The sequence below is a fragment of the Lathamus discolor genome, chromosome 11 (assembly GCF_037157495.1).
Source record: "Lathamus discolor isolate bLatDis1 chromosome 11, bLatDis1.hap1, whole genome shotgun sequence".
NCBI lineage: Eukaryota > Metazoa > Chordata > Aves > Psittaciformes > Psittacidae > Lathamus > Lathamus discolor.
The window spans coordinates 662,084-675,045 of record NC_088894.1 but is presented as its reverse complement, the minus strand read 5'-3'; the positions used below and the strand labels follow the sequence as shown (position 1 = coordinate 675,045).

At 46.5% G+C, this 12,962-nt stretch overlaps 1 protein-coding gene across 2 annotated transcripts; it reads left to right on the top strand.

Annotated features, from left to right (window-relative positions):
- Nucleotides 1-322: 322 nt before the first annotated feature.
- On the top strand, nucleotides 323-10,671 carry MAPRE1 (microtubule associated protein RP/EB family member 1). 2 transcript variants are annotated; one of them, XM_065691867.1, is made up of 7 exons: nucleotides 323-429; nucleotides 1,061-1,184; nucleotides 4,174-4,319; nucleotides 5,601-5,805; nucleotides 6,189-6,298; nucleotides 6,942-7,094; nucleotides 7,472-10,671. In XM_065691867.1, the coding sequence occupies exons 2-7, from the start codon at nucleotides 1,064-1,066 to the stop codon at nucleotides 7,526-7,528; spliced, it is 792 nt and encodes a 263-aa protein (XP_065547939.1). In that variant the 5' UTR covers nucleotides 323-429; nucleotides 1,061-1,063; the 3' UTR covers nucleotides 7,529-10,671. The 2 variants fall into 2 exon arrangements, with proteins under 2 accessions (XP_065547939.1, XP_065547940.1); XM_065691868.1 differs by having other exon boundaries at nucleotides 334-425.
- The last annotated feature ends 2,291 nt before the right edge of the window (nucleotides 10,672-12,962 follow it).

Genomic DNA, 12,962 nt, shown 5'->3' with positions numbered 1-12,962 from the left:
GATCACCGCGCTTCACACAGGGGGGTGCCCCCTCCCTGCTGCCCACGGAGGTGACGGGCGGGATGCGGGATCCGGGTGGGGGACACCGGGGCACGGCCGGGGCCGGGCTGGGCTGTGCCGGGACCGCGCCGCGCGCCCCCGGACCGGAGCCGTGGCAGCCCCCACGGGCACGCGGGATGCAGCGCGTGTGGGCGGGGCTAGCGGCTCAGCCAATCGCAGGCGAGTCAGTGGGGGAGATGGGCGGAGCCTCGCCTTAGAGACGCGGCGGGTGTCCCCGCCCCTTAGCAACCGCCTTGCCGGTGAGCGGCGCTCTCTGCGACGGCCGTGACGCGCGCGTGACGCAAGCGCGTAGCGAGCGAGTGACGTGGTCCCCGGGCAGGCGGGCGGGGCCGGTTTGAACGCGCAGGAGACGGGGCGAGAGCGGGGCAGGTAACGGGCCGGGCCGCGGCGGGGGCGGCCCGCGGGCCCGGGGCGGGCTGGCGGCGGGTCCCGGCCTGGGTCCGGGCTCGGGGAGCGGGCGGGTGGCGGCGAGCCGGGCCCGGCGGGCGGCGAGGGGATCGGCGTGAGGCCTGCAGGGCCGGGCCGCGCCCCTCCGCGGGTGCGGGGCGCCGGGGGCCTGGCGGCGGAGCCGGCGGCCGGCGCGGCTGTGGCGGAGGGCGGCGGTGGGCGCGGGGGTGGGTGCGGGCCGTGCCCCGCCCGCGGCGGGCCCTGCCCGGCGGCAGCTGCACCGGGGGCTCGGCGGCGAGCGAGCGGCTCCGCTTTGTGCTGGCGGGGCTGGGCCCTGCGCCCTGGGGAGAGCGATAACCGGGGCAGAGCAGGAAGCGGTGGTGCCGCGCCCGGTGAGCGGGGTGGGCGCCGGCCGCGAGTGCCGTCGTGAGCGCTGCCAGGACAGTGTTAGTGGTGGTAACGGGGCTTCAGAAAGCCCCAGCCGCGAGGTCACCCCAGCTGTGAGCAGCCGCCCGCAGCGTGTCCTGTGCTGCTGAGTGAGGCCTGTCCCGACAGGGGCCATGGGAACGCTTGGTGGTAACGTGGTACTAACGCCTCTGGTTGTGTCTTCCAGAAAATGGCAGTTAATGTGTATTCTACTTCAGTGACCATCGAGAACTTGAGCCGACATGACATGCTGGCCTGGATCAATGAGTCTCTGCAGCTGACGCTGACAAAGATCGAACAGCTCTGCTCAGGTGAGGGCTCAGCGCCGGGGTTGCCGCCTCAGAGGTGCTCCCCAGGTCTGCAGGGGTACCACTGTGCTGTGTGACTGTGCTGGCCCTCAGTCGCCGTCCCAGTGGCTTCGTTCCTGGTCTGAACAGATCCATGGTGACTGTTACAGTCTGGTTGTGGTTAGGGCATTACTGAAATGGCTGTTAATAATGTAACCATAATGAGAAGGTATATTCTTCTGACTCACTGCAGTTTAGATGAAATAAGAAGGAATGGGGGTTAACGTGAAAAAAGACCCTTAGGAGAGGGTCTTTTCCAGTGAGAAATTAAGTAGTCTGAATGGATCAAGTAAGTCTTACAACTGTAGTAACTAGAGTAAATAAAGGGGATTTCTTATGGAAAAGAAGCACTGGGAGGCTGGGCAGAGGGAGTGTTGTAAGGAAGGGATTCTGGTGACTCACGTTCACCTTCTGGACTTTATGACTCCTGTTGGTGAAGGAGTGTGCCAGTCCGTGTCACCTCAGCTTGCTTTGGGTTGAGCTGACTTAGCACAGCTGGACCTTGGTAGAGTCGTCAGCAGAAAAGGGGAAGTGATTGTGGTACAGAAATGAAGTCAAGTGTCATCACAGGGAGGAGTGTGTGTGGGAGGAGGCTTGTAGGAACGAACACAAGATAATGGTCTGTGGAGTAAGAGCTGAAAGAAAATAAGGCTAAAATGCAGCCTTGGTAAAAGCTGGTGATTTGGGTAACTGCAGCAGGTAGGCGAAAGGCACTTGGTGCATAGTGGAAGTGCAGCTCTTAGGGTGAGTGTGAGATATGGCGCTGCTCATGGAATGACAGATGGGGAATAAAAGGAGGAGGGAGTAAATTTAAACTAAGTTTGGGACTGTCAGTATTGGATGTGGCTGAGTGTGTGGAAGAAACATTCACAGAGATTATGGAGAAGTAAGGGACTTATAACAGACATCTGACAAGTATTTGTAGTGGCTTTTTTGTAGTAAAGTGATGGAGAAAAACTAAGAGTGAAGGCACTAAAGCTCCACAAGCACATAAGTAAGGGAGGTGATAAGCATTCTCTTGTCTGCTTTCAGATGGGTGGATTAAAACCCTGCTTTGTGCACTGTTGATTTATACAGCTGGGAAGTTGTGCTTAGGATTGGTGTGAGCCTCGCATGCTGTGAGTGCTCTGTCTTGCTGTGAGGATGGTTTGTACTGGCTGTGCCGTATTTCAGCTCACCTGTTTTTGGGACAAGCCTGAGAGCTGTTGGTGTGGTGTGTGCTGAGTAATGTCCTTGTGTCTGCAAAATGCCTCATGTTTCTTCAGGCATGGAAGTGGCTTTCGCTGTTGGTCATAGATGTGTGAAAGGAGCTCCCAAGCTGGCTCTGCTGCCTTTGGCAAGGGCAGAGGTGACAGCAGCAAACTGAGCTTGCATAAATCGCAAAAGACAACCTTTGGCCTATGCTGTGATCCCTCTATTTTTGTCACACTTGTCACTCTGACTACTGATGGTGAGCAAATCCCTGATTTCTGGCAAGTGACCTGGTTTTGAGCTGGGTGTTGGAGTTCTTCAGCAAGTGAACTGAAAGCCAGGAGAGATCAAACAGCATGGATAAAACCAAGATTTTATTTATTATATCTTGGTAGGAAGTGAACAAAATAGGACTCTGTGGTTGAGATGAATAGAGTCGTTTAGAGCAACGCCATGGTGTGTTACTTCGTGGCCTTTACATAGCTCAGAAAATGTGTAGCCATTTGATGTTTGAGGTCAAGGTTCCCATTACTCTCTGTGTGCACGTAATTCATTGATGGTGTGAGGGTAGCAGTGCTCAGAATGTCGTGTTTGAGGTTTTGGGGCACACAGTTACATGTTGTCACTGCAGAGTGAGGGTACAAGTTAAATATCTTTTTTTGTTGAGTGTGTATATTCTACAGAAGAATCTTGGAGGTGATCATTTGCTCTGTGCCTGAACTAAATCCTTTATTTGCTCTTGTTACAGTAAGAACTGAATTGAAGGACATGAGAGATTTAAAATTAATAGTAAGAAACTGTGTTATTTCAGTTCTTTAAGGCTGGATTTAAATATAGTCCATCTTAATTTGGCCTCTTGCCTTGGAGGGCACCTTGAATTGTGTGCAGGTTCTGTTTATAGGCAGTAAATGTATCACAATTTCAATAATGATTAAATGTAGTGTTTAGTTATTTTTCTGGTTTAGCTCTATTAGTGTTGATAAGAGGTGATTACAGGCCAGCGAGACATGTGTAGCAGCTCTGGTCCATACTGGTATCTGTGAAGAAAGGAAAGTTGGGTGACTCATTGGATATTTGTTTTTTCTCTTGGAATTCTTGGAGCAGGGTTGCTCTTGTTCCCAAGAGCTCAAGGCATGAGACCAAGAGCTTCTTTCTGCAGCTTGTTTAAGCTTATTTACAGCCAGGCTGCCCCAAAACAGGAGACTGAAGGTTCCTGTTTCCTCCCTTTTGTTGCCGTTGGGGGATGGTGTAGCTGAGGGATGTCCTGGGTTCAGCAGTAGCAGTTGTTTTTCTCCTTCTTAGTAGCTGGTGCAACGCTGTGTTTTGACTTTCGGCCCTGGAACAGAGTTGATAACACCGATTGTTTTTAGTTGTTGCTAAGTAATATTTACCCTGACCAAGGACTTTCTGAGCCTCATGCTCTGCCAGGGATGAGGGGAGGCTGGGAGGAAGCAGAGACAGGACACCTGACCCAAGCTAGCCAAAGAGGTATTCCATACCACAGCACATCATGCCCAGGGAGGTAACTGGGAGTTACCTGGAAGGGTACGGGCGCTCTTCAGGGGGATCGAACTTGTTCGACGGTGGTATTGTATTCGCTTCCCTTGTTATTTTCTCTTATCAGTATTATCATTGGTAGTAGCAGCAGTGATTTGTGTATAAGTTTTTGAGTCAGGTTGGTTTGCTGATCTGATAGAGGTGACTTTACACTAGTGGGCTGCCTCGATTCATCCCAGGGTTTGTGTTCTCTTTCTCTTGGCAGGTGCTGCATACTGCCAGTTCATGGATATGCTCTTCCCAGGGTCTGTAGCGCTCAAGAAAGTGAAGTTTCAAGCAAAACTGGAACATGAGTATATCCAAAACTTCAAGGTTCTACAAGCAGGTTTCAAACGAATGGGTGTTGACAAAGTAAGCTGGGTTGTAACTGATTCACTGTGCTCTTCATGGCAAAGTAGGTGGAATGTGCTTTCAAATTTAGAGCTGAGTAAATCTGGGAGCGGAGTTTCCTTTTGGTTTGTAGATCTCAAAACTTGGTTTGCACTGTGCCCTTGCGTGATGTAGGACACTACCTGCTTTATGCCAGCTAAGGTCAGGTTTCCAGGTCTTAATTCTGAGATTAATTTTTCCATGTGGTTCTGTGCAGCTTTGGTAGCACAGACTGATACTGACATTTCTATGTGATAAGATTTACTTGAGCTTTCTATTTGAACCATCTCTGTTTTGGTGTGTTCCTATAACCTGCTGGTTTGATAGTCCCAAGGATTTCAAATTCTTCTTTTCAAGCATATAGAATGGTTTGGGTTGGAAAAGACCTTTAAGATCGAGTCCAGCTGTTAACCCAGCACTGCTGAGGCCACCATTAACCATGTCTCTAGGCACCACATCTACACGTCTTCGAAATACATATTTTAATACCTGGAGGGAATTTGAAGCTAGTGAAAATGAGATCTGAAATTAATAATTTCAGATTGAATGATAGTTGTACTTATGGAAGGGTGATTTATGCAGGTAATAGTTACTGACAGCAGGTCTGGTGCAGAGGATCTCTGTGTTAAAGTCTTCTTTCTTCTCTAAAAAGACATCTTGCTCTGTGTTGGCTGGTGGCTTCAGCACAAACTTGATTGGTGCTGAGCTTGAGGGCAGCAGCTTGTGCTGTATGTCTGGAACTGGACAGCCTGTGGTGCCTTCACATACCGAGTGGTAATGTACTGCTAGTGGCTTCTGGCTCCTGTCAGGGCACAGACTCTCAGCTCATGGCCTCACAGACAAGGCTTCACAATTTGCTGCATCTGTTTAATAAAGTTCTGCTCCTCATTCCAGAGAAGCTGTAACTGTAACCTACTGAAAGGTGGTGTTTAGGTCTCACAGTGGTGCTGTCTCTGCTCTGCAGTTCAGGTGCGCGACACCAGATGCTGGCTGAGTTCAAATTTACAGAAAGAAGTTTCACGTTGAGACTCGGTGTAGCAGGAACCTTAAAAATTATTTGGTTCCTCACAGTGAAAGCAGGATTTGTTTTTAATCCCAGTTACCAGCAGAAGGCCTATTCTGGGACGTACAGTTGTTATTAAGGAGGAGTTTCTCTACACCGGACAAAGAATTGCATTTGCGGTCTTTTGAGTGCACTGATTTTAAAACAAGGGAGAGGTTTTTTTACCCTTAACATGACTTTGACTTTTTTTTCCCCTCCAGATAATTCCCGTGGACAAATTGGTGAAAGGAAAATTTCAGGACAACTTTGAATTTGTTCAGTGGTTCAAGAAGTTTTTTGATGCGAACTATGATGGGAAGGAGTATGATCCCGTTGCGGCTCGACAAGGCCAAGAGACAGTAGCACCAAACTTTGTTGCTCCAGTTGTGAACAAACCCAAGAAATCTCTTGGCTCCGGCTGTGCAGGTAGAGAAAATAGTTACAAGATTATATAGGTCATTAAAACCTCCGGGGAAAATAAGACCGAGTTGCTATTTAAAATCAGTGTATGAGATGAGAGTAGTTTGCATCTCTAGAGGTATTAGGCTGCAAACACTGAGTCACTCTGTAGTGCCCAGTTATCTGGAAACTACAGAAGACAATCTTCTCTTTTAAAGAGAAAAGGGCAAAGGTTGGTGCCAACACATACCAAAACAAAATAAAAATGGAGATGTCACATGGAGTCAAACAGAAGGAAGGAACATATCTTCAAACTCTTATGGGCCTGAGCATGTTTGGAAGGGGAATAATACCTTTATAGATGGAAGAAAGGTGTTCTGAGAGGAACTAACCCTGAGTTAATCTTGCAGCCCCACAGAGGCCCATCGTTGCACAGAGAACTGCAGCAACTCCCAAAGCTGGGACTGGGATGGTCAAAAAGGCTGCGGGAGACAGTGAGTCGGCAGGATTGATTGAGCAGGTGTGTGACCAAACCAGCCCTCTGTTACTAGTTTTATCTGCAGATTTATTCTTTAATAGCATGAAATGGCTGGGTCAGGCAGATGGAATAAAATTACCTGAATCTCATTTAAAATCACTTAAAAGCCTCTGTTGTAATGGACTTGCTCTCCTGTAGGAGCAAGCCCCCTCTTGCAGGACATGAGTACCAGACATTCAAACCCTGTGCCTGTCACACATAGCATTGTTTCAAGTATTTCCACAGCTGTGTTGCAGCTATCACAGCATTCCAACCGAGCTCTAAGCAGCTGCTACTTCACTGAAATGCTGAATGTAATACAACTAAAACTGCCATCAGCATTAGAGTTGTCTTGAAAGAAAATGTTAGCAAAGATGACTGCAGGCAGCTAGTGCTTTACCTATTCCATGGCACTTTCCAAGTGGTATTGTGTGCGTTGGACTGGGTGTTTGTTGTGGTAATGATATTACAATTTGGGAAACAGACCTTCTCCTCCTCCTGCAGTCCCCCTTCCCCCCATCTTGGTTACTTCTGAAGTGCTTTGCATGTTACCATCCTCCTGAGAACTATGGGGACCCTGCCTTCAACATAGATCCTGCTGAATTCTGTCTTTGGTGGATGAATTATTATTGATGTCTTTTGGCAGATCAATGTATTGAAACTCACTGTTGAAGATCTGGAGAAGGAGAGAGACTTCTACTTTGGGAAATTGAGGAACATTGAGTTGATCTGCCAGGAGAATGAAGGGGAGAATGATCCAGTTTTGCAGAGGATTGTGGAAATTCTTTATGCCACAGATGTAAGTGATCTGGTATAAATTGCATTGCATAGTTCCTCCCTCCCTGCGTAACTGCGAGCTGGTTTGCTTTCTAGGGCTCCCTCTAGTTCTGCCTTTTCATTTTTGTCTTTAGGTTTATGGCCTAGCTATTCCCTCTGATTAAGGATCAGATAACATAACTGTAGTCAGGCAGTGAAGAAGGTTAGCCTTTCTTGAAGAGAATGTAGCAAATAGGTCAAAGATCAGGAAAATAACTCTCCTGGTGATATGTCTTCACACTGTAAATGGTGACTTAAGGGGTGTTTTCCCTGGTAACAGTTAAAGAAGAGCATACAGAATAGCAGGGAACTGGTTTGGTAGCAGATTTTCATTAAAGCACTTGTTTTCTTCCCCTTCAGGAAGGCTTTGTGATACCTGACGAAGGAGCACCGCAGGAGGAACAAGAAGAGTATTAACAGACCACATACTGTACCAGCAGAGCAGCAACATCAGAATTCTTTGCCCCAGATCATGTGCTTAACTGTAAAATACTCCACTTTATTCTTAGAGGACTCACTGGTTTCTTTTCATAAGCAAAAAAGTACCTCTTCTTAAAGTGCACTTTGCAGAAGTCTCACTTTTTACAGCGGGTTTGAGTTAGGAGCTCTTTCTCACTTGGTAGCAGAGCAGTATTCACATTGAGATGGTATATTTAGGGAGCAAGAGGCTGAACATTTGGAACTTGTTGCAGAAAGGTTTGCTGGTAAAACACTGGTTTGTGGGAAGACTCTTTGTATGTAAGGTGGTGTGTAGTAGAGAAATTAAAGACTGACAGAAAGATTGAGTTAATGTGAAAATGCAGCACAGAAATTATTATAAAATGCCTTAAGAGTATTTAAAATATGCCTCCATATGCCAAATTGAAGTAATGTGACAGGAGATTTTATGTGCTTCATACTGGGGTAGATGTTTGACTCCGCTCACTGCTGGCTGAGAGGCCTTGCGTGGCAGTCCTGCCTTTTCAGCAAGTGCTCAAAAGGGGCTATGAAAACAAAACTCCATTCCTATGGAAAGCTGCTTACTAAGTGATTAGTTCTCGATGGAATAGGCCTCAACGTTGCTTGTCACAAGATTAGAGGGAGTATGAACAGCTGAGACACATAAATTACCTTGAAGAGTGCTAAAGCCTTTTTCTGTGGCATTGTGGCTAATGACCTTGCTAAAATGTACTGTGTTTTCTGTAAGAAATAACAAAATGGCAAAAAAAGCAAAGGGCATCCAGTCCTACTGCCTGAAGTGTTCTTCAGAAGTAACTTTTTCCTTCCTGGCTCTTGGTTCTATTTGTCCTGTTGCTTTTCATTTTTGTTGATATGCTTTTTGATCTCTTACTTGTTCTTTCCCCTTTCCCATCCCAAGGAATGCTGAGCAAATCCAACAGTTGTAACAGGGCTTGTGCTGTGCAGTTAGTTTAGAATGAAAGTGAATCGAGCACATGAGGATGATGACTTTTCTGTCCTTTTTCTTTTTCCCCGTTTCAAGCCAGGGCATATCTGATACTACTTGCCAGTTCAGTAGTCTTCTGGGGTAAAAACTAAGAGGTGCTGGCTAACAGAGCTAATGTTATTGCAGAAAATACAGTACTGAGACTAACTTAAATATTAATATTTAAAGTCCTTTCCTTACCTGTCCTTTTTTGCTACCATGCCCCTCATTACTGTTGTGTTTGGCAAGATCCTGCAAGACTTCTGATCCCCCTTCACTACTGAGATTGATCAGTCCTGTTGTGCTTGTACTCATTTGTTTCTGGTGGTAGCTTGTCCTAAAATGTGTGTAGGAGAGCATCTTATGGTAATTGTTGTGTAGTGCATGAATCTTCGTGAAATTCAGAGAAAAACCCAAATTCAGTGAATGCCAAAAATGCAAGTAACTAGCCATTGTTTAAAACTGCAGTGGTGCTATTTCTCTGTGGCCTTTGAGACTTTCGTTGCCCTAAACCTCCGTTTTACTGAGAAACCGTATTTGACTTGGATTTTTCTTGACAGGGTTTTTCTACTTTAAGCAGTTTCTAAATAAAGTTCTGTATTTCAAGAGTGTCACGTCTGCTGGAGTCTCTCGTGCTTTCAGATCCCATTAGGCGAAGCTGAAGTTCGTGAGGAGGAAGCTTGCAGGCCCTGGAGTATCAGCTTTCATTCTCCAGTCCCAGTTAGAGCTGTTGCTCGCTGGAGTAGCGGTGATGTTGAAACCTTCTTTGGAGTCTGCTGGGGGATACCATTGCTTGAATTCTTGGGTTTTTTGCCTTACTCCTCCTGCAGCGGATGAAAAGTGAGTGTATTGTTGGCTTCCTTCTCCTAATGTGACTTTATGTCTGTTTAAAGCGATTTAAAACTGCTACAGCTCTGGTTGTTACTTCTAAGCAAGCTGTGAGTTGGGTCTGTCACCAGTCTCTGAGCAGGTCAACTGCAGACTTAGTTGGTGTTTCATTTGAAGTGTGTTTGGTAGAGCCCAAATGTAACTGCCCCGGATGTGTGGGCAGAGCAGCATCTTCAGAGAAGTGCTTATGTGATGCATCTACCCTGGAGTCGAAAGCGTTCCCAGCAGGCTTCTTCCTGCCCCTGCTTGGTGGACACTGTGTTCTGCAGAGCAGGCACTGCTGGCATTGCCCACTGCTGTTGTGAAACTGGTGTTGGACTCCAGGAGTGCAGATGTAGAAAGGGGGTTTTGATGCACATAAAATCTTCATTACCATTACTTACTTGCTTTGAGGTTGGAAGCATGTTTTTTCAACTCTGAATACTCCATCATTCCAGCTGCTGAGAGCAAAAGATGGCAAATAGTATGTGCCTGGATTTGAAGGTGACTTCCTGGGTGTCTGCTTTTGCAGTCCAGTTGTGTGCTGGGACCTGGTTGCTTCAGGTCTCTCTAAGAAGCCTGCATGTGTGGAACTGCAGAGCACCCAGGTCATCAGATGAGCGGCATTAGGTGGATTTTGAGCTCTGCTAGCAGAGCAAGCAGATACCCTTTTATGCTAAGAACATGTTGAGTAAGAAATAGTGCTGTCAGAATAGCCCTGTGAGACTGAGTGTGTGGAGCTATTGGACATGGGTTGTGGAATGAAACTGAAACTCAGATTGTAAGTCAAAGGCTGCTAAGATTTCCAGTTGCTTAACATCATGTCTCTGCTACCAAGATGAGTTAGAAATAGAAGGGGGACAAACTTATGTAGTCGGCTTATGACTACATTATAGATACTTTGGCATAATCTTTTTTTAATGTCCTTTTGGGGAAGAAAATAACAACAAGAAACCCAACTCAAACCCATAGATGTAACATAGCTACTCTGTGACACTGGTACAGTATCTGCTGTTAAATGCTCACCTGCAGGAACAATTCCAATAGCATCCAGCCTTTCTTAGTATCTTAGTTCTATCAGAGATCTGCAAAGCGATGGGAATGGAAGCAGCAAAGCTCACGTCTCCTCTGTACCACCATGTCTTACTTGCAGCTGGACTCCTGGATGTTTTTTTAACTTTTTATTGTTCATTTTTTTAAAAGTTCCTTGTTTGCAATGACAATTCTTACTGTAACTGTTCAAAGCCTTCCAATAAAGGCCAAAAACTTCCTTGCTGTTGTATATCACTGATCAAAGTGACTGCTTAAGCGCTCGGTTGCCTTGTAGCCTGTCTAGTTGAATGTTCATCACAGGAATGTGTGTCCTTCGGGAGTGTGAGTTTTTCTTTCTTAGAACAGCCTGTTAAGGCTGGAATCTACTTATCACAAGAGAAAGATATTGTTTTGCAAGTCGGTGTGTAAATGTAATGAGGACTGTAATGCAGATTTCAAGCCACCCTGCTGGCATGCAGCATGGGCCTTGATTTCCATACTGGTGCAAGAGCTAGGGGGGATAATCATACAGGCCTAATGTATGGGTGCTTACTGCAGGGGCTGCAGACAACCCGGTTCCTGCAGGAAAGAGGAACATGCATCAGGACCCTGCTTTGTTAGCAGGACAGATGGAGAATTCACTGATCTTCTAGTGCAGAGAGAGCAAGGGGGGGATAAAGTCATTGCAAATTTGCTGGTTGGTTGGGAAACATCTCTCAGTATTTGATGGGAGGTTTCCTCGCCTCCTAATCAATCATGTTCTTATGAAAAATGTCCCCTTGCTTCCCTTCAGATGTTCAATATTTAAAGGCAATAACACAAGAGACTTCAATAGCAAGGTAAGAGCTGCAACCTGTGACTCCTCTTTAAACACTTTAGGGAAGTTTTGACCAGTAACTGGTTATTTGCAACACAACTTTAATGCTTCAGTGTTAGGTAGAGGTTTGCTGTCTGTGTAAAAGCACTGCAGATACATGTGCAAACTGGGAGCCAGCTTGTGTAAATGGCCAGTTCAAGCCTAGCTGTGTATCGTACCTGTCTGGGTGTGTGATGGCTGTGGGCTGCGCCACTTGGGCTTCCATAAATGTGTTTGCTGATTTGGAAACTGTAGAAATGTGCTGGAGGGTTCTTTTCGGGTTCCCCTTCGATGCAACGCTATTGCACATGCCATCGTGATGATGTTTCCTTGTTATGAATGATCTGGTGGAGTCTGGGTCTCCGTTTGCTGTGCTTGTTTTCACAGGTTTGAATAAGTTCTGCATGCAACAAGAGAAATTATAGATAATATTGGCAATAAAGACACTGATGACTTGTGAAGGCTGACACCGGCTGAGATGCTTCATAGGCTGGGTAATGACACTGTCCTCTGCAATGAAGGATGAGGACTGAGGAGCAGCAGTTGCAAAAGTAATTTCCTGATTTATTTAAAAGGGAGGAGAAAAAGAAGAGAGAAATTGAAGTCCATTTGTTCTGGTACTGGAACAGTGCTTTTTCCATAGCTCTCTTCCCTAGTTCTTGCTCTGTCAACACCACAGACCCTCAGGTAGTTAATTCTACTCTCCTTTTGGTACTGTGCAAATGAAATCACTGTCTTGCAGGAAGGGTACTGGGAGTTTGTGCAGCCCAAATGCAGGAGCAATGGTACCACGCTGGGAAGCTGGGACTGGAGGGGATTTGAGGAGCAACCCTGCCTTGAGAGCTCCTTGTATTTGTCTTCCACTTAAATGGTTCTTTGTGCTGCCAAGAAAAATGTCTGCTATTAAGTGTTCAATTTCTCAAAATCAAATGGGAAACATGAGCATCCTTCCTGATGAAACTGGCTTCATAACCCAGCCCCTCATCTAAGAACAGCGTCTGCTACAGGGTAATAGACTTGGTGATAAACGACTCTTGTAAATGGGTTCTCTTTTGGGTTTAATCAGCCTGGTTTGGCCATTGTATGTAAACCATGAACTGAGGAGATTGTGCCTGTTCCCTTGTATCCTGGTTTGCCTTTGTATGACAGCTATTCTCCTTCACGGGGCTTAGATTTACAAAGGTAAACCATCCCATTTAGGAAGATTGAAAGTACTGAGGTTAATCTGTCCTAGAGAGGAGACCGTGCTGCGGGTGGAAGCAGAGACTTCAGTCTCTGTATGTGTGAGAGGCTGTTGCAAAAGAGACTCTGGCCATGTCCATGGTGAAACAAACTCATGGAATGAATTCCTTATTAGACAAACAACTTTTTCCTGTCTAATGCTAAAGGCAGGGCAGTAGCAGAGCCTGAGTTTCTAAGAAGAGTGCAGAAGTGACAATGTTTAGCAGAAAGACGAAGATCCTGCCTCTCTGTAGGCAGGGGTTGGATTATACCCCTCTGTCCGAGGACCCTCCTGCTTCCGTTCTCAATTCTATGATCCAAATAACAAGGGGCTCTGATTCTTTAGGGGCTATAGAGGTGAAACATGAGGGACTTGCTGGATATGTTTGCCTTTGCCAGTCTGTGATGTCTGCATGGGAGGCTATTGCCAGCACATCCAGTGCTGTGTGTGC

Bases quoted from the DNA above. Each gene is read 5' to 3' on its own strand.
- MAPRE1 (XM_065691867.1), top strand. From the start codon at position 1,064: ATGGCAGTTAATGTGTATTCTACTTCAGTGACCATCGAGAACTTGAGC. The intron at 4,320-5,600 runs GTAAGCTGGGTT...TTTCCCCTCCAG, and splicing joins AACGAATGGGTGTTGACAAA to ATAATTCCCGTGGACAAATT. The intron at 6,299-6,941 runs GTGTGTGACCAA...GTCTTTTGGCAG, and splicing joins CGGCAGGATTGATTGAGCAG to ATCAATGTATTGAAACTCAC.